General features: G+C 29.1%; 2 protein-coding genes across 5 annotated transcripts; both read right to left on the reverse strand.

The window, feature by feature from the left end:
* Positions 1-3827: 3827 nt before the first annotated feature.
* LOC101268021 (nascent polypeptide-associated complex subunit beta) lies at positions 3828-9167 on the reverse strand. 4 transcript variants are annotated; one of them, XM_004246426.5, is made up of 8 exons: positions 9037-9167; positions 8054-8121; positions 7364-7512; positions 7220-7276; positions 6944-6982; positions 6676-6853; positions 6270-6311; positions 5906-6173 (listed from the first exon to the last, which is right to left on the reverse strand). In XM_004246426.5, exons 2-6 carry the CDS (start codon positions 8119-8121, stop codon positions 6678-6680), a joined length of 489 nt encoding a protein of 162 aa, XP_004246474.1. In that variant the 5' UTR covers positions 9037-9167; the 3' UTR covers positions 5906-6173; positions 6270-6311; positions 6676-6677. The 4 variants fall into 4 exon arrangements, with proteins under 4 accessions (XP_004246475.1, XP_010325890.1, XP_004246474.1 ...); XM_004246427.5 differs by lacking the exons at positions 5906-6173; positions 6270-6311 and adding an exon at positions 3828-4184; XM_010327588.4 differs by lacking the exons at positions 5906-6173; positions 6270-6311 and adding an exon at positions 4831-5452.
* A 5504-nt stretch (positions 9168-14671) lies between these two features.
* LOC109121055 (putative two-component response regulator ARR20) lies at positions 14672-20330 on the reverse strand. Its single transcript, XM_026032884.1, has 5 exons — positions 20198-20330; positions 17086-17232; positions 16279-16611; positions 16008-16084; positions 14672-15415 (listed from the first exon to the last, which is right to left on the reverse strand). Exons 1-5 carry the CDS (start codon positions 20328-20330, stop codon positions 14672-14674), a joined length of 1434 nt encoding a protein of 477 aa, XP_025888669.1.
* Between the last annotated feature and the right edge of the window lie 1155 nt (positions 20331-21485).

Here is a 21485-nt window from a genome sequence, read left to right on the forward strand (position 1 = left end):
AACAATTATAGGACATTATAAAGTTATTTATACCTAACGTATTCAGAATTTTTTATTAGTAGTGTTACATTTTAAAATTAAAAATAATGTATTTCACATATTAATACTATTTATAATAGTAAAAAAGAATTTGAATCAATAAAATGTTAGCATTCGTTTGTTTACACATTGCCTTTGATGTTGTTATAATTTTTTTGTTTATAAATAAGTATATTTATGTAATATAAGTCAAAGTTATGAAATATTTATGTTGAAAAGGTAGATAATACTTTTTTAAAAAAATATAATCTTTTTGTACTATTTTGTGAGAGAACTACTAATATAGAACTTACTTGCTAAGTCACTAATTAATACTACAATTCAATAAAAATATATTTCAATTTCATATACTAACAATATTAAGGTTTCCGATTCAATTTTTAAAATTGAAATTACAATACAATGTTATCTTCGAAAGCATGGTAAAAAATGAACTCAAACATATGTAATCCGTCCAGAATTTTAAGGGTCGGGCTCAATAAAATTTGAATTGGGTTCAATCTCAACACATTCAAACTTAATCCATTTGAAGAGGTATCATATCTGAGCCCAATGCAATCTCCAATTTCAACTCGTTTTAAAACTTTTTATTAAGATATGTTCCTATATTGAAGGTATGAATTATTATTTATTTAGCATCTTTTAGAATTTATTTTATATATATATATTCGTATGATTGTGACATTACTATTTTTATGAAATCTTAATTATCTGAATTATAATTAGACTCTTATTTTAATCAATTAAATCATGGTCATTAATTCTTACTTATGTCATACGTCTCACATCCAAGTATAAATTTGGAGAAAATGGAGAGGAGCCAGATCGATTGAAATATACTAACGTCAATCTTGATTCAGTTAACAAGGTATTATTGGAATCTTTCTTTATTCTTAAGGCTTAAAATTAGTTATACTTCCAAATTTAGAGTATGTTTGGCATTACCTGCTTATTTTTATTTAAAAAAAAACAATTTGTTTTTGCCTATTTATTTGAAAAATAATTTATCATAAGCAATTTGTGTTTGACAAATATTTGTTAAAAGTGCTTTTGAGAGTCGTATTACAAAAAAAATGCAAGTATTAATGTACTTCAAGTATTACGATTATTTTATAAAGAGAAATTATTTTTAATATCTATTCGAATATTAATTTAATTTTTATTTTATTAAATTAAACTGTGCATTTTCAAAATTTTCAATCAATATTATACCTTTTTTGGAATGCTAAAATCTTTAAATTTTTTTTAATCTTGCAAAATATTGTTGTTATCTTTTTTCTAATTGTGCAAAGCAATACTAATATAATAAATAAAATAATAATACATAAACGTAAAATAAAATATAAATAAAATAGTATATATAAATAAAATATAAAATTCTAAGTGAAACTTAACCAAACTTATGAGATATGTTGATTGATTTATAAGAAATCTATTGATGAATATGTATATATGAAAGAGATATTTTAATCTTAAAAACAATAATTTTTTATTTCTGTTTTTGCAAGAAGCAGTGGCGTAGCCACATAGTGGTAAGGGTGTCCAATTGGATACTCTTCGTCCGAAAAAAATAGCATATATACAAGTAAACAGATATTCGAAATGATTAATCAACATATTTTGGACACCCTTTAACATAGCAAGCTACTATTTCTGGATATCCTTTATGAAATTTTTGACTCCGTCACTGACAAGAAGACAATAGAAAAATTATTTCTGCCTCTATTTAAAAACAATTTTAGTATTCGCCAAACTCCTAAAAAAATTTAAAATGAGTTTTTCATTAAATAAGTGTTTTTGGACTCTCAATAACAATGTCAAACATACTCTTAATACAATAAATTGAGGAGTGATTTTGCAAGCAATTTACACAAGATTAAAATTATAATTATAATGAGTGGTTTATTTATACAAGAATAATAATGTGAAAATTATATATTATACAATGATCAATAATATTGGAATTAATATGCACAATTTGCTTGCTCCAAGTGGTTCTTTTCTTTATATAGACTAGACTAGATGTGATTGGCCCTGTTTTATATAAGTGTATTATATCTATTTTTTCGGATTGTGTCAACAAAAAAGTCTGCATATAATTGAATTTCATAAAAGATGATTAAACATTTTAATAAAATATTGTCCGGTACATCTAATGTTAATTGAAATCCATTAAAGATAATTAAACATGTTAGTAAATACAATCACAATCAATGCAGTAAAATAGAAATGTTTTCTAGAGAGAAGAGAAGAGGAAGGAGTAACAAAAGTATATCAAGTTATTAAATACATTTACATAGTTTTTGGGAGAAAATATTTTTTAACTATATCCAAACTTAAGCTGCATTTGCTTATGGAAACTATAAATGATTGAAAGGTGTGAGTCTACAATATTTATCTTTTTCGTAACGGAATGAAGCTGGAGATTAATTATTTTTATCTTTTTTTTAACCAATTAAATCAATAGATTTTTAGGTCAATCTAACATCGAAGTGACCAAAATATTGATTATGTCTCGTATTTGAGTTTCATTCTACATTATTAGAAACGGAAGTCTTCAACAAATGTTGCTTTTAGCATATTCAATTGAGAAGAAACATATTTAAACTAATAATATTTTTTAATTAAAATTATATGAAAAAACAGTCAAATTAAAAGTTTTGCATAATTCTGAACTCAATTACGGAAAAGTTTACGATAATATTCTTGGCTTATCTAAAGACTAAAAATAATAATTAGGAAGGGATGATTTAATTTTTATGGGATATATCGAGTAGTTTTACGAAAAATGCAAATAAAATGATGAAAACTGTTCACTTTAAAATACTTAAAGAATATTTTATGATAAGAATGATACTTTAAGTACGTAGTTTAAGAATCTATATTTAATGATTAATATAGATCTTTCGAATTACTCCCCCCAAAAAGTGTAGCATTAGCGGCTCATCAAAATAACTGTAGGTGGTTCACTTTTACACCACCTTGCTTACCATCCTAGCTCTGCATCACTTCAGACAACCCCTCATTACTTTGTTGTCCAGCATAATACTAAGTGCTTCTAGTATTAATATAAAGGAAAAGGGTCTGATATACCTCTCAATTTTGTCATTTGGAGCTGATATACCTCTCGTTATAAAAGTGGTTTATATATGCCTTTATCGTTATACAAACGGCTCACATATACCCCTGCCGTTACAAAATGGCTCACATATACCCTTCATTTAACGGATTTTAAAAAATTAGTTTTAAATTTATATTTATTACTTCTAATTTTTTTTAAAAAAAATATTTAGGGGTATATATGATTCTTCTATCAAAGTTCAAGGTATATTTTAATTTTTTCATACATAAATTATTTTTTGACTTCTTTTATTATAATTATTTGAATTTCTTATTCTTATTTTGTTTTTTCTTTCATTCCTTAGCTTAAAGAATAAAAAATTAAACTATTTTTTTGTGTGTTTTGTAATTTAATTTCGTATTCGAAGAAAAAATTTGGTCATCTACAATAAGTTTTACAAGAATATTAGTGAAACATAAATAAATTTGATTATCAAAATAATAATTATAAATTAGTCATTGAAACAAAAAAAAAATTCAAAAAAATATGTTTGACGAGGATTAAATTTACTCATATGGGATTATATTTTTTTAGAAAAAAATAATAAAAATTTAGATTAAAATTATTTTTTTTTCATTTCCGTTAGAGGAAAAGGATATATTTGAGCCATTTATTTACAAGTAGGGATATATATGAGTCACTTTCATAATAAGGGATATATCAGCTCTAACTGATAAAATTGAGGGTATATCTGACCCTTTTCCCTTAATAATATAATGAATGTGCATCTATTATTTGTCTCCTTTCCATAGAAGTGTTTTGAGATGCTAATCCATTACATCTGATACAGTAGTACTTTGCCACAACGACCTTATTAGTCTGGTCAAAAGCACCTGAATAATATCTTATTGTTGTTTCCCACTTGACCTATTTATATAACCAAAAAGGGATTGAAACCTCTAAATACTTGACTTCGTTCCAGCATTGGTGAAATAATGGCCATTTTGAATCCATCAAGGTTGAGTCTTTTTCTCCCACACAGCTTGTAAAAATTTGGTGAATTCAAAAGCCACGCATTGAGTGACTGCAAAATCAATGATTCAAGGGTTAAGGTTGACATTTGCAGCAAGTTGAGTAGTTGATGAACCAATATAATGTTCCAGCGAAAGGGGTGTAAAATGACATTGGTGGCTCCATCACTACTTCCACCATTCTAAAGAGGTCCTTCATGTGTGCAACTAACACTTTTGTCAAATTTGATTATGTTAAGAGTAGAGTGGTGATGGACCAGTAGTTGATTCATATAAACTCAAACAATTCTCCAATTATGAATTAGATTTTGAGATTAAGTTAAATTCACGTGTCATTATCTTAAAATAGTATTAAAGGTTCCTCTCAATTTGGACATTCAATCCGCGGTCCATGCCCCAATTAGGCCTGGGTGCGAAGGGAGTTACTACTTACTAGAGCGAGTCAAAGTTTCACATTGATTGGACAACGGAGTAGTTAGCTTGTATGGACTTGATCATTTTCCCGTGATGAACTAGCTTTTTGGGAGTAAGTTAATCTCATATGCCACATCAGATGTCTTAACAAATCATTGCTTATATTCTCTGCTGCTTCTCTGTTAATTGCACTTTATTTGCCTACCCCTTAGAACTCATAGCAGCATTTAAGCTGAATAGGAAAAGAAATCTGCATAAATAGATGGATAATCAAAAACTTGGATGCAGAGTTAAAAGTTCTTCCGTTTTCAGATTTATCTGTGCCAAATGCATATTGCAAGAAGCTTTTCCTGACCATGATAGTACATGCAACTGCGCGGCGCTTTCCATGAAGAATGTCTAGAGATAACAAGTTTGTCAATCCTCTATTCCAATCCTTATGTATCAGAGCACAACTTTACAACTTCTGTTTAGCTATGTCTGCAGGATCATTCTACTTATGAAAACTTATACCTAGAGAGCTGATAATTAGCAGTACCACCGTATGATGAAGGCTGATTTTGCATATTTTGCAAGTGTAAGAAGGAAACAGTAGAAGCAACAAATGATATAGTAACTCAGAGGTTGAGTAATCTACTTTGACTATCCATAAAATCAGTAGTCCACCCCTCCAAGAATTATCTATTAATCGGGGTAAGGAGTCGTTATGCCCTGAACAAGATTGACCATCTGGCGATCACTATGATGACAACGTTGCTAGTCACAGTAGTACTGATAGTTGAGAGTGAAGCAAACAGTGGAAGCATGTGAGAATCGATCACAAGGATGAATTTCTAGTTTTAGCTGGAAAGCCAGAAGATGGCAGCAGTGGACTTTGCAACAAAATATAATGTACAGAACTGTAACCCTGTATAATAATAGACCAGTTTCAGTTATGCTAATTGATACTAACTAAAAATGTGGCTACATGAGTTCTAACAGTATTCAGAATTTTGAATGTTATGTGATCTCTAAGTACCACATGAGCCTATTGGATGCAAGTAGGTCATTGCAACAACTTATTTTCTACTGTGGAGTTGTAACTAGTACAAAATACTTTTTTTTCATCTGCTAAATGATACTAATAAGCCACCTTTCGATACAATCAAATAGAAAGCTCCAAGGGCGCCATATTCTAGGAGCCCAAACTATGTGATAGAATAAATCCTTGCTTTAAGTGTTTGTTGTGTATTAAACGTTGAACAAATGGATTGTAAAGTACTTTTTAATTACTTTCCAAACCTTGCTCTATTAGCTGGAAAAACACTTACCTTTCTTGTGATCAACAGAATTCTTTGAAAAATAAACATTGGAGTCTTCCTTTTGGTTTAAAAACTGCACTTAAAATCCCAGAATTTCCTCAGCAAAGTGTGAAAGTAATAAGAGAGGAGATAACTTCAACAAGATAACGAGCTACTTAAAAATAGTTTGTGTACCACTCGAGACTGATAGGGAAGTGGTAACCCAATCATTATTTATCAAAAGTCTTTAGAGTTTTTCTTGGAGCAAATAGAAATCAATCAAGACCAAAGCAAATACCAAACACTGGGTGGAATTCCAAAAGAACTAGTCCACTGGTTGAGAGCACCCTACAAAGCAATCTCAGAACTGTTACTGCTTGGCCTGTAGTTGCTAAGCTCTAATAGCATTAGCCTTGGCCCCTATAATTAATACAGAATTGTTACCTCATGGCAACCAAAATGACTGCTCAACCTCAATTACACAACCTGCTAAGCCCCCATCATACACAAAACATAAGGACATCAGCAGAGAGCAGAAAGTTCTTCACAGTGTGTGTCAAAAAAGAGATCTATGTAATCACGTTTCTTACTAAAAAGACTAGCTTGAATAGAATAACAGATACTATGAAATATTCTTACTATAAAGACTAGCTAGTATAGAATAACAAATATTATGACAGAAGAAGGCAGCAATGCTGAAATAGAAGATTATGCTTTGAAGGGCAAAGTAGATTACTATTAAAAGCATTTAAGAATTCTTTTGAGATGTGTCACAATAGAATGAAATAGAACACTCAAAAGCTAAGGCAAAATCTAATATCAGAACACTGGAAAGTAAGTTCAACAAAACCTTCAGGAAGTATGGCCCTCCTCAGCCGCAGCTTCAAAAGTTTCACCAGCCACAAGTTCTGGTACATCATCATCATCTTCCTGTGCTGCAACAGCACCTGCAGCCACATCTGCAGCACCAGGTGCCTGCTTCTGGAACTGCTCAGCCAACTTCTTCAAGTTCTCCAAATTATCAGGACCTGAAAATTGTAATTTTCATCAGTCAAAACATATACTTAATTGTTCAAGGTTTCTAACGACTCAATGTAAGCCTAAAAAATGGCACATACCCAGCTGGTGAATAATTTGAGGAAGAATATCCTGCAATTCTGCAAGAGGAAAGAAACATTGCTTAGAAATTCTTATGCGCATCCCCAAAACATAATCAAAAGGACCGTAAGGAAGCACAAATCCGCTAACAATCAAGACTCATGTGTTGGAGACCCAACAGAAAGAATGCTAGTCTCATAATCAAATTTGTTTCGTGACATAGTTATAACTAATAAATCATATGTGAAGGTTACATTCATAAGGTGCAAGGCATGAGGAAAGAGAAGAGCACATACTCTTTGTCTGGGGGGTACCACTGACTACCCATGTGTTTGCAGCAATTGATGCTTGAACTATACAGAATCAGAAACAAAAGGTTATTAGAATGGCAATAATGCGACAGATAACTAAACTATGTGAAACATGGATTATGTTTATACCTTTGGGGTTACTGAATTGGATAACAACATCCTCTTTGAAAATGTTGACTTCTTCAATGGCAGGAATGGCATTGACACCTATTCTTTTCAAGGTGCTCTGTAGTCTTTTGTCATCAGTTGTAGTTGTTTTGTGTACGGCTTTCTTCTTTCTGTAGAAGAAGCACTCATTCAGCAAACATGAATGAGAAAAATAAGATATCCCTTATCAATACACTTCTCATTTCTCCTTCCTATCCCTTCCTCACTCAAGTTTTGACCCTTGGACAAACACTTGTCAGTCATTACTACTTAAGTATGTGTTTGGCCATTAGATTCCAAATATTTTTCATTTTATTTGTAATTTATGAATTTGGAGATGAAGATGGAGTTTGATTATATACTTTTTGCAAAAGAGAGAATCAACCACTTTATTTGGAATTTATGAAGATGGAGTTGGAAGATAGGTTTGGAGCACTTTCTCAAACTTGGAATCACACTCCAAGTTAGAATTGGAAATTTTATAAACAAACACTCATTTTGTAATAATGAGCAACTCTTAAGGAAAAAAAGGAATAGTTATCATGGCAAAACAGGCTCTCAAGTAACTGGAATCTTTCAAGTTAGCAACAAACCCACATTGTTTCTCAATACATTAACACAAACTATTTCCATGTCGCAACAGTCACAGAAACTACAGAAAACTAAAAATACCTTCTCATGGTACCCTTTCCACCGGTTCTAACCGAACCGGCCATCTTTTGCAACTTTTCTACATTCATCTGTCCCAGAAAAACAGCAAAAGTCAACATTTCTCAATAAACAAGCAACAAGAAACTGGCATATTTGTCGCACAGTTTTACAGGCACGATACATCTGTAACAACCTCCATGACTATAAAACTACACTTAAAACACATACAGAAAACTCACAAGCCAAAAAATAAATGCTTATATAAAAGAAGCTTAACACACAAGCATACATGAATGTTATATCTAACAGCAAGTACCAACTTGACAAAGACAAGACCAGGAAACAACACATCCATATTTTCAGGTAACCAGTTTTCTAAACTAATAAACTTGGTCATTGATATGCAAAAAGAAGATAACAAAATAGTAAGTCTCCCAGCAAACTATAGAAAGACAAACACTTAAGTGCTTAAGGGGAGCTTACAAAATCAACAAGTAAAGAAATGTCATTAGATAATTGGTCATTTATCCCCTTTATGCAGTTACAAAGTATGCAAAACATTTATTCAAGAATATTACAAAATCATTTCCAAAATCCACATTAAAAATATAAGCTTTATCCTTCAAAAATCAAAATTTCACCCTTCTGTGTCATCTAACAGTAAGAAAAATCCCCATTCTACCATACCACAGTCCTACTATAGTATAGTACACAGTCAAAGTTCCACCATAAAGCAAGCAACTTCTTTTCATTTTTCAACAAATTAAGATCCAGGAAACATAAACCATATCCAATTGAATCAATAACATCAATTCATCCAAACACCATCAACAATTTAAACACAAAAAGAACATTCAATACTATTATCCAAACAAAAAGCATACACTTAACACACAGAATTCATCAGATACATGTACAAGCAAAGAGAGAAAAACCAAGAAAATCATAAAATTGAACACCCATTGGGCAGATTAGGGGGTAGGTGGAGCAATAGAGAAGCTAACCTTGTGAGGAGAAGACTGAGCTAAAACCCTAGCCGCAGATAAGAGGGAAAAAAATGGAAGTCAGAAGGAAAAGTTGCTCGGGTGAAGATAACTATATATTGTACTGTAATGCGAGAAGTTTTCAATTGCCGGTTTTGCCCTCAACACTTTCTCAATAAATACGTATGTATCCCTTTTTTTTTTCTTTTTTTTCTTCGATAATAGATAATCGAAAATTAAACCAAATCGATAGACTATATTGATATTTTAGTTTAATGATTTTATTTGATTTTTCAAAGATATAAGTAAACTAAATCGATGGACATTTTCTTATACATAGCTTTTATATAATATAATATTGACTAATGTGATATATACATTCTAATACAGTTTATAAATAATTATATAATTTAGTGAAGGTTTTTAATACTTATCTAATTTGGATCAAATGATAAACTTACGAATTACAATACCTTCTCGACCTCAGAAAAATTCAAATCATATTTCAATGATAAATCTTGATGAGACGAATATAATGCACCAAAAATAATCTCAAAATTTCATCTACAACTATGAGAAATATCAAGTTCATGCGCAATTACTCGAGCGACATCTCAAAAGCAAAGTGCTAGTCATTTTCAAATTACTTATCAATCAAATTTTATTATGGTTCATGATGTCTCACCTATTGGGAATAACATGTCATCAATAAATCCATATCACCATAATTTTTTAGAAGATTCTTGTCATTTGATAAATATCAACTGATAAACGAAATTACATTTTGTATATTATCATATATATGAGTGTATCGATACTTCAGTAATTTTGGGATAAATCAATTTTCTAAACCATTAAATTGGTCAGTGATAAAACAATATGGTTACAATTCTGGACCTCCTTTGATTCTTCTCTTTTATAATTTCTCTCTGATTCGAGGGTCATAATGACATATTTCTTGAACTAGGGTGAGATTTATTTGCTCTGTAATATTTTTTTGAATACTTCATGAATTTACATAACATTCGAGATGTCTCTTTTAAAGGAATATCCTAGTAAAGTAGCCTATAAGAATTCTAACTGAAATTGAATATATTAAAATTTTATCACTATTGCGCCTGAATATGTTTCTTTCCCTTTAATCACCTTCTGAGAATCCACCATATAGTCAATTCATTCATCAGTAAAAGAACACATTTTACCATTATTTCCAACAATATATGTTTCATTTCGAGTTGTTTAGGATCCGTTGCCTCGATATACAATGTCGAATTCAATATTTTCATTAAGGAGACTCGAAAAAAAAGTGTAGAAGGAATATGTTCTTCATTGGGAGATTGATTGTTTGAGCAACAATCGGAAGCTCAATTGCCCTAATACCATGTTGATGTTGGATATTTTGTAATATATAGAGATTTTAAATTGAACATAGTTCATGAAAAAATATAATTATTATAAAAAGTCATTTGTTCATGAAAGAACATAATTGTGTAAAAATTCATCTCTTAAGTTTTATAAATATAACGACTCATCACCATAAGTAGCCTAAAAAAATATACATGTATATGCAAAGACTTTGTCGTATTCTCAAGTAAATGACTTGTATTTTCCCCAACATGTATACGAGCAATATCTCTTAAAGAAAAAATATTCTTCATGCTAAAAATCATCATTTTCTTCAGCTATACTTCCTAATTTTTCTAATAGTTGATACTTGAATTGTCAGAGATGAAGAATAAATGGTTCAGAGGAAGAAGACAATGTGAGAGAAGAGAAATAAATTATTTAATCACAATTGGTTTATTTACTGCGGAAGCTATGGACAGTAATGATGGTTTAGAGAACTCAAAAGAGATAAGTTTCAAAAAAAATGCTTTTTAAAAAACGACAACTATCATATCAAATAATTAAAGAGTAGTTAGCCTTGCGATTACAAAATTATATAGAAGCATAAACTGGATCATTCGAATAAACTTGACCAAGTTCATTGTCATGACCAAGATAAAATGAACAACAAAAATATGAAGAAAATCCTAAGAGATCTTACCTGACAGTCAATATGAGCACAATAATACAAAGTGTATCACATAAAGATTAAAGTAATTATAAATATTATGCTAAATTAAGATGCAATATAATCAATCTCAAAATAATCAATTTTATGTATGATATATCACAGGTCAAACAAAAAGTTATATAATGACAGAATTATTGAGTTCGATAGTAAATAGAACAATAATTTCAAATCAAGAACTTAACAAAAGCCTATAATCTAAAACGACCATTAATTCCAAATAATAATAATAATTAAAAAAAAAAAACAACCCTAAGTCAAATCAAACAAAATAATGCATTTTCATTTGACAAAACAACTTTTTCACTACAAAGAGCCTAATGGAGTTGTCACTGGTAGTCACCATAGCATTTGATCATCATATTGATGATTCATCATAATAATTTTCTAAGGTAAACTTTAAAGGAGATTATGGGTGTGACGAAAAATAGTTTCTTGAAAATTAAGTAATTATTAAGTTTTAAAAAAATATCAGTGTGGAAAACTTTTTTTTTACCGAAGGAGTAAAATGGCTACTTCAAGTATATACATCAAATCTTTCTTTTAATACTAAAAAAATCATTTAAAAAACTACCCAATTTCAAAGGGCCCGTTTGATTTGAAATGAATAAGTTAAGATTATACTCCCAATCAAACATAGAAAAAATGAAATTTAATTTTGCGTCTAATATGACTATATAAAACAAAAAATAATGTGAAACTCATACTAATTTTAGCTAAAATCAATAATCAAACACACAATATATGTAAATACCAAATTAAATAGAAGTACTAACCTAATCATCGCAGTAACTTGATCAAACTCATTTTCTTGCTCATTAGATAGGTTAGCACTTGGAGGTACAAGATTCTGTAAGAGAAAATCCATGTTATTGAAATTTAAATATGCATCACAAATTTATACTAATTTTAGGTAGAATCAATAATCAAACACAAAATATACGTAACACCAAATTAGATAGAAGCACTAACCTGATCATCAAAGTAAACTTGATCAAACGTGTTATCTTACTCATTAGGTAGATTAAAACTTGAACGTTCAAGATTCTGAAGGAGATAATCCTTGAAATTTAAATATGCATCATGATTTTCCTTCTTATTTGAATTACTCCCTTCAACATAATTCTATATATGATGTCATATCAATATTTCTTGGACCAAACATGATTGGTTTAACAACATGTTGTTGGGAATTTGCATTTAGACCATTAATAGTAATATTTCCAACATAAGTATCAAACATCATTCCACTAGAATAAGTTGTCATATTGTTGAAATTGACATTCAAGTTGTAGTTACTAATTATTGCATTTTCAATGTATGTATTAGACACTATTCTTCTTCATGAATGTGTTGCTTCCTGGGCCACATTGAGATCAAAGTTGTAAAATTCCTTTTAGTGTGATTTTTTCATTGTTAAGTGTCATATCAAGCCTAAAATTAGTATTCCCATTAATTGAGTCTTGTAGTCCCCGTAAATCCAACATTTCAAATAATGGTCAATGTTGTTTGGGGAGACAAAAATAAATTATTAAATGATATGCTGAGATAATAGGTTGAACCTGAAATTGTGGACGGTAGAGTTGTTTTTGAATTGAACTCTCTCCTCGAGCAAAAATATTATTGGTATTATTAGTAGGAAATGAAAACTCTGGGTCTCTTGGGATTTGATTTGGTTTCCATTGTTAATTTGGTACATTTGCTTGAAGATAAGGCATTACCCTAAATTTTTGAAAGCTACCTCTTGTTTCTTGAGAAACATTTCTGGATGGCTTGATTGATCGGTGACGAATATATTTTCTCTCTCCTGGAGATCTCCAATTGTTACAACGACATTTCTGAAAGGTTATATGAAAACAATAAAAAAAAAATAGTAGGTCATGGATATATTTATCATTCGACTCATTGTTATTTAGGTGTATTTGAAATGACCGGAGTCATTTATAAAGAAAAATATTTTTCACATTTCGTAATTTGTGCATGATAAAAATCTTTTGAAATTATATGAATTAAAGATTGATAGTAATATTATTTCACTGAACTATAAAATAATAGAATTTAGCAACGAACAATTGAATTCCATTAGTAAACATGTAACAAAAGTCTATCACTAATCTTTTTTAACGATTGAGTGTTATGTTATATGATTTTGAAAAATAAAAACCTAACTCGTGCTTACATAGGAATAATCATGAAGTCGTTATTATTCACATTATTAGGGTAGATGAGAGAACGCCAAATACATAATCTTGTAATTTGTTTTCACATCAAAGATCTATATGAATTTGTTTTTGAAATGAATTGATTTTTTTTTGTCACAATGTATGAACATATGTTTATCTAATTATGTATAATATTTTTATTATATCAGCTTGATGCGAAGATTGAGCTTATTTCACTTTGAAAAAAAAAATTGAATGACACCAACTTAAATCACCAAACAAATGCAAGCTATACAATTTTTTTTGTATTTATTTTGATGTGGAATTTAAAGGATGTAAAATTGTAATGTCGAAGTTATCATACAAAAGTTTGTATTATTTATATTTGAACTGGTGAAGTTTATTAGTACAAATTTGTTAAATAAAATTTGATCTGCTTTAAATGTGTTATTTAGTAAAGTTATTCATTATTTTGAAGGCTTCATATGTAAATCAAATTCCACATTAATTATTAAAGTAATAATAATAATTTTGTGAGAATCGAGAAATAAAATTATATATTTAAATATTAATCTCATATAATGACAATTTTAAATTCACGCAAATTAAAATTTAAAAATATCAATATCATACTGCGAAGGATCTAAACTGTCACAAACTGATATTAAAAAACCTTCACAAATTTAAAAGTCATCTTGTGGAGACTGTCGTGGAGGTTTACGAAAAAAATCTTAAGAGAGCTTACCTGAAAGTCAATATGAGCACAATTATAAAAATTATATCTTATAAATATTACTAACACACAAAATATTATACTAAATTGAGATGCAATATAATTAATCCCACAAATAATCGATCCCATATAGAATATATCACCGTTAAACCAAAAGGTTATAAAACGATAAAATAAATGGGTTTCGTATTAAACAAAACAATAATCCCAAAGTCAAGAAACTAACAAAATCCTTTAAACTAATGATGAACATTAGTTCCAAATGGAAAAATAAACACAAACCAACAATCCAAGTCATACCAAACAACACAGTCTCCAAAAAACTTTGTAAGATGTAATTTCTACTTGAAAATACAACTGTCAGTACTGAGGAGCCCTTAGGTTATGAGAGTTGCAATTTCTAGTTGAACGCTTGATATCCCTACCATCTGCATATTAAGATTTAAAGTAAAATTTAAAGAAGATTGTAGATGTGACCACTAAATTTAAAGGAGATTAAAATTTAAAGTAAAATTTAAACTAGTATGTAATACAAATAATGATTTAAAGTTCTTAGCTAATATAAGTAATCAAACACGAAATATACGTAATATCAAATTAGACAGAAGCATTAACTTTACCATCAGAGTAAACTTGATCAAACTTACCATTTTCTTCATGAAACTTAGCACTTGGAGGTTCGTGATATTAAAGGAGGTATTCCGTATTCAGGTAATATGCCTCGCAATCTTCCTTCTCACTTGCATCAGCCTCTTCAATGTCACTCTCACATAATGTCGCAAATATATCTGACTCATCAATATATTGTTGAAAATTTGTGTTTGTTTCTCCTACTCCATTAATAGCCACATTTCCAACATAAGTATCAGACATCATTGCGTTATCTGAACATATTGCCACATTTTCTGCATTGGCATTATATTCATTAACTTGCACATTTCCAGTGTTTGCTCCAGACACTGTTTTGTTATTTGAATATGTTGTCCCATAGACCGCATTGAGATTCAAGTTGTTATAGGCATATTGAGCATGATCATGATCTCCGTTGTTAAACGCCCAGGCAGGTTTATAATTAGTGTTCCCAGTAATTGAGCCTTCTAGTTCTTGTGAACTCGACATTCCAACATTATTTTGGGCCAACAAAAATGAGTCATTGAATGGATTGTCAATATCGAAAGAGTAGGGTTGAACCTGAAGTTGTGGGCGATAGAATTGTTGTTGAATTGAATTATCTCCTCTAGCAAAAACGTTGTTGGCATTAGGAGTTGAATATGAATGCCCTAGGCCTTTTTGGATTTCATCTGAGTTACGTTGCGGATTCAGTACATTTGTTTGAAGTCGAGGCATTGCCCCAAATTTACTTTCATGTCCTGACGGGGCACAAACATATCTTTGCTCTTTTTTGAATCTCCAATTATTGCGACGACATTTCTGAAAGATTGTCATAAGAAAACAATAAAAGAGAGAGTTAGACCATGAATGCATTTATCCTCTGAACCTATTGTTGTTTAGGTGTGTTTGGAACAACCAAAATCAATTAAAACAGTAAATATTTTTTGGTGTTTGATAATAGGTAAAAGACTAAAAAACAATATGAATTAAAGATTGATAGTTATATTGTACCATTGTACTACAAATAATAGAATTTAGTTACAATTAATTAAGTTTTATCCGAAAATACTGTATTTCTAATCACCTTTAATGAGTGAATGTTTTGAAAAGACTTTTGAATACGGAAAGTTGAAAATAATATTTAAATATTTACGGATAAAAGTGAAATAAAATTACAAAATCTACTTTTGATATAAATAAAAATTAAGAATAGTTGCAAAACAAATAACTTCTCACTGAAGTTTGTGCTAAAAATTTTTATCCAAACAAAACATTTTCTATAGCAACCAAATTTGATAAAAATAACTTCACAATTTTATTTTTGTGTTTATATTTTGCAAAATAACTTTCCTCGTGGCATACATACACAAATAATACATGATTACAATTTATTTTTAAAAAAAAGATGTACCTGTAGATGGCTAGCGATTTGAATTCTTGTAAGACCAGGCACTTGCATAAGCTCAAAAATCTTCTTGGGGTAACAATCTACATGTTCCATAAGAATATAAGTTTAATTTAATAACTATAATATTTTCATTTCAACTACGTGTAAATACAACAATCATTGTGCTTTCGTATCATATAAATTAAAGTTCGCTATAAGTAAGAATTTTCATTGTTAATATTATTCAATATAAATAAATAATCCATAAATTTAATGAATGGTGAAGTAAACTTACTTCCATCTCCAAGCTGTCGTACAACTTTCATAAATTTGTCATGAAGTTGATCAGTCCATTTAGTTCGATACTTTCGCCTAACAACCGTATTAATAGCATTGCTTTGACTCTCTCCTTCATTGATATTATCATTATTATAAATATCATCAATAGTTATTTGATCTCTATTTTTTTCTGATCCTTCTCTTGCTTTCTCTCGTTGCATGTTCCTCTTCAAAACAATTTGCCATAAGTATTGCAAAATTTCTTCATCAAATGGCTTTTTAAGGGAAAGATAAGCTCCTTTATCCAAAGCCTTTTTTGCTACCAGCTCGTTGAGTTCATCATAAACAACTGCATAATTGATTGAAAAATTTATTAATTAAAATTGAATTATATTATAAATTATACGAATAGTTAATGTCATGCTTACACTAAAATTTTATTCAATATAACGATAAAATTACATAACCATTCTCTATAATATAGTAAAAGCAGAAATTAGCAACTGATAATTTATGTCGCTAAACAATAGTTAATTTCATGCTTACACTAAAATTTTATTCAATATAACGATAACATTACATAACAATTCTTTATCATATAGTAAAAACAGAAATTAGCAACTGATAATTTATGTCGCTAAACAAAAAAATCCTTACTAATCATATTTAACGATAGATTACAAAAAATATTATTTATTTAAAAATAATTTAAATATAAATTAAAATTGAAATTTATAGCTAATTTTTTTTCAATGTATTAATCAAAATAACGGACTTTTCCATGGTAGAATATAATAAGTGAAAGACTAGAAAAAATACTTACCAAGTGTAATTACATCCAACACCACGGCTTGAGCTAAGAGGTCAAAAGAATAAATGTTCGATGGATGAACATTGAGTATCATTACGTCAATCTTTTGTTTTTTCTTGAGCATTGACATTGCTGCTAAAGCCGTATCAACCGTCACAACTGTATTAATGCTTTGTAAAAGTTAGTGAAGAAATAATATCACGAAATTATCATGAAAGTTTGTTCTTTATAAACAAACTCAACTATGATTCTTAGGTTATATTGCAACAATTAAGTGTATGCAATTGTGTATATAGATTAATCAACTTATATTATAATCATTGTGTGCAATCTAACAAAACTTTATACAATAATATTTTAGATGATTACTTGGATTATAAAATTAAAAATATCATACAGAAATATATTATTAAAGAATCTATTCAAATCAATTAGCAAAGAAATTGAAGTCAATGATTTAACACACAATGTATACAGAACAATTAATGAATACTAACAAAGTGATTGAGAAATAAAAAATAAAAGTATCATAAAATAGCCCTAAGCTATATTAAGGGCTCATTTGTTTTCATTAAGATTACGAGGTCTGATTTTAAATACACATCTGAATATTAAGATTTGCATTAAGATTTAAATATTTTGATTTGAATATACATTTGAATATTAAGATGTGTTCTCTAAATCTGTACAGTAAATAATTAATATTGTTTATTTTCAATATCTGAATGTGCATGTGAAATTAACATTTAATTAATAAAATATCATAAAAATTTCATTTCAACAAAATATATCGCTTTTGATTTTAAAAAGTTTTAAAAGTTTTAATAATCATGATTTGGAAGTATAATTTTTTTTCATTCAAAAACCTTGATAAACGCCAACACACCAACAGTGTTCTTGATACAATCAATACAAAAAAATTATTAATATAAAAAAAACTTGAAAGATTTATGAAAACTTACTAGTTCAAGAGGGGGGAAGTGATGTTTGATTAAGAAAAGAGAGAAAGAAAGTTTTTAGTTATAAGATAAAAAGGCACACTTAAAGCAGAGAAACGATAGTTTATTATTTGATAAATTATTAAATGAGTTTGAATGTTGTTAAGAGTCTCCTACAAATTTCATTCATTCAGACCTCTTCAGACCCATTTAGAGACTTTTTAAAAATAAAACAAACAAACTTAATGGGCTAAATCTAAATTATTCAAATTCAGACCTAAAAACCAAACGTACTTAATAGGCTGAATCTGAATGATTAAGATTCAGACCTCCATTAAGTGCAAACAAATGAGGCCTAAAATGACGGGTATATATATTTTTTGCACGGTAAAATAGTTCAATAAAATAAACATTTTAAGCTTCCGGATAAGATAATTATAGCATTTACTTGTTTTTTTTTTAAAAAAAATAATCTAAATATTGTCTATTTTCTTCAAAAATTAAAGTAAAAGAAATAATTGAACAACCATAAAACTAAAGCCAGAATAAAATAAGTGAAGTTTGAAAAGCGTTGAGTGTATGTAGGTTATATAACTACTTTGTGAAGGTAGAGAAATTATTTTCAAAGACACTCACATTAATTTCAAAGACACTCATATCTCATCTTCCTATCTTATGTCATGCCCTCAATAACTGAAGTTGCGTCATGTGTTGTATAATCACATCTCCCCAATAATTTTTTAGCCTACATCAACCTCTCCCTCAAGACCATTACATCCAACCTCTTGCGCCTTCTCATTGGGGCTTCTATACATCGCCACTTCACATGTTCAAACCATCTCAATTTCACTTCTCTCATCTTATCCACCACAAAGGACACTTGCATCTTATTTAGATAACCTCATTCCTAATCAAATCACTCCTAGTATGACCACATATTCGTCTTAGTATCTTAATCTCTAGATTATGCATCTTCTGAATATGGGAGTTCTTAACTGGCCAATACTATCTTCCATACAACAACTTCAGTCTAACCACCACGTTGCAAAACTTATTTTCATGTTTTGGTTGTACCTTTTATAATGCAAAACTCTAAAGACAATCCATCACTTCATCCACCCCGCATTAAGATGATGTGGATTATAAAATTGAAGTAATTGAAATTATCTTTCTTGAAGAAAGATTATGCGTCGAAGCTCACTTCCATACCGGCCTCATATATAGGCATCACAAAATTTGCACTTCATTACTCTATTTTTTGTTCCTCCTTAACCTGAAACTCTTGAACTTCAAAATTTGCCTCCACACTTTCATCCAAAATTTGACTCCACTACAAGTCTCATCAATTAGTATTTTATCATCTACAAATGATATACACTGGGGCACATCTTCTTAAATATATCGTGTTAAGATCCATCACTATGACCAAAAAAAAAAAGAGTTATCCCAAGTAGGAAGTAGTCCGACTCCCATCCACTGTGCTCACCCAAGTTTTAGCTCCATCATGCATGTCATGTATCTGTCATGTATCTTTCTTATGTAAGTTATTGATATACCTCTATCCTCCCGAGATCTCCACAGGACTTCCCTCAATTCTTCAGGGCTTTGTCATAAGCTTTTTCAATGTCAGTGAACACTATATATAAATTTCTATTCTTTTTTCGATATCTTCCCACCCTTATCTCAAAAGATAGATATATTTTCTAGTCGATCGTCCGGCATGAATCTAAACTGATTCTCAGAGACGGACAAGCTCACTCCTGTTCAAGGGTGTTACATATATATATCTTTTGTGGAGGAAGCTAATCAAGGGTGTTACATGCTTATAGAAAAAATAAAAAATTGAAAATATAATTGACTTTTATAATCACCCAAAACTCACTCATTAACTAGGAAAATAACATACACAAGCATTTATGACAACAAGAAATGGTGAATTCAAGATTTACAAGTCTATAAATGAAATTTAATAAGAGATTGATGTACAAATAATAACTATGATAATAATGAATTCAAGATTTACAAGTCTATAAATGAAATGTAATAAGAGATTGATGTACAAATAATAACTATGATAATAAGTATTATATCCATTTAATCTATTATAAAGGGAAATCACACAAAGTTGAATTGTATCAAAATATTTAAGGTTATAACTTTATCATATATACTTTTAGAAATGTTACCTTTATATTCATAAAACGTCAGAAAATCAGTCATCTTTTTGGTAAACTCTTTGTCGTTATCCACCAGCATCACATGAACATGTTCAATCTTTCCATAGTAAGGAGAAGACATTGGATTGTTTATCCCTTCCATAGTTTGAAAACTTTTTGCGGCGAACTTAACAAGGATATAAGAAAGTAATTTGATGTATAAAATTAGGTTAAATTTGTAGAGAAACCCTTAAACTCTTTTGATAGGTGTTTATATAGTACCTCTACCGGTTGATGGACGTGCCTAGTATTTGACCATACAAATAAATTTTATTTGACCTATTTGATTTTTTTCTTTCTTGAGTCTACCATACTTTTGTCCTTTTTTTTCTTTTCCTTCCACGAATTTTATATGGAGCGCAATTTTTTTTTGATAAAATCATTTTTCATTAAAATCATTTTTCTAAAAAAAGTTTTTAATTATAAGAAAATACTTATGGCTTATGCGACTTATGATTTACTAGTGAGTACTCAATTTCAATTAAAATGTATAACAATTACCATTTTTACTTTATCTCAATATTATTTCAATCAGTACTTGCATATTATTATCATCATTATAATTCAAAAAAATCATAAAATCATTATCTCCTTTTATCATATCCACCGTATTGCATCATGACCAACTAAACAATAATATTTTAAAGAATTTTTATATATATATATATATATATATATATATATACATATATAATAAGACATCGACATTTTTTTTACCTCTACTAATAGGCAATACTATTAGTAAGTAACCGAACATTTAGATGAATATTGCTTAACTTTTTTTTCTTCAATATTCTTCTTTTCTGTTTATTATTTATATGTGACTTAGTTAAGATTATTCATATAATAATGTTAATACTAACATATTTGAAGCATATAAACTCCACTAAGATATTAAGTTATCCTGAGATAAAATTACGTAATTACACAATTTAAGATAATATAATTTCTAAAAATTTCTATCATTTAAATTAATTACAAAAAATCAAGTTTTGCTTCCCTCTTAACGTCCGGATGTATCAATCCATTTATATATGATACGTTAAAATTTTATTTGTGAATAATGTACATGATACAAATGTTATTGTTGATACATAACCTCAATTATTTCGAACCTAAAGATGGTTTTAGTTATTTATCTAATACAGAACTCATATATATGACATAGAACTTGTATATTCTTTGCTATATATCAAGCAAAGATGTAATGCATTCGCGAGTTTTAAAAAATTTAAAAACTTTGAAATATAATATATTA

The sequence above is a fragment of the Solanum lycopersicum genome, chromosome 9, assembly GCF_036512215.1.
Source record: "Solanum lycopersicum chromosome 9, SLM_r2.1".
Classification (NCBI taxonomy): Eukaryota; Viridiplantae; Streptophyta; class Magnoliopsida; order Solanales; family Solanaceae; genus Solanum; species Solanum lycopersicum.

Coding starts and splice junctions, on each gene's coding strand:
- LOC101268021 (XM_004246427.5), bottom strand. CDS start 8,121: ATGAATGTAGAAAAGTTGCAAAAGATGGCCGGTTCGGTTAGAACCGGT. Junction 7,513..8,053: donor GGAAAGGGTACCATGAGAAG/GTATTTTTAGTT, acceptor CTTCTTCTACAG/AAAGAAGAAAGCCGTACACA. Junction 6,854..6,943: donor TCAAATTATTCACCAGCTGG/GTATGTGCCATT, acceptor TACAATTTTCAG/GTCCTGATAATTTGGAGAAC.
- LOC109121055 (XM_026032884.1), bottom strand. CDS start 20,330: ATGGAAGGGATAAACAATCCAATGTCTTCTCCTTACTATGGAAAGATT. Junction 16,612..17,085: donor GTTGGATGTAATTACACTTG/GTAAGTATTTTT, acceptor TCAATTATGCAG/TTGTTTATGATGAACTCAAC. Junction 15,416..16,007: donor AAATCGCTAGCCATCTACAG/GTACATCTTTTT, acceptor ACAATCTTTCAG/AAATGTCGTCGCAATAATTG.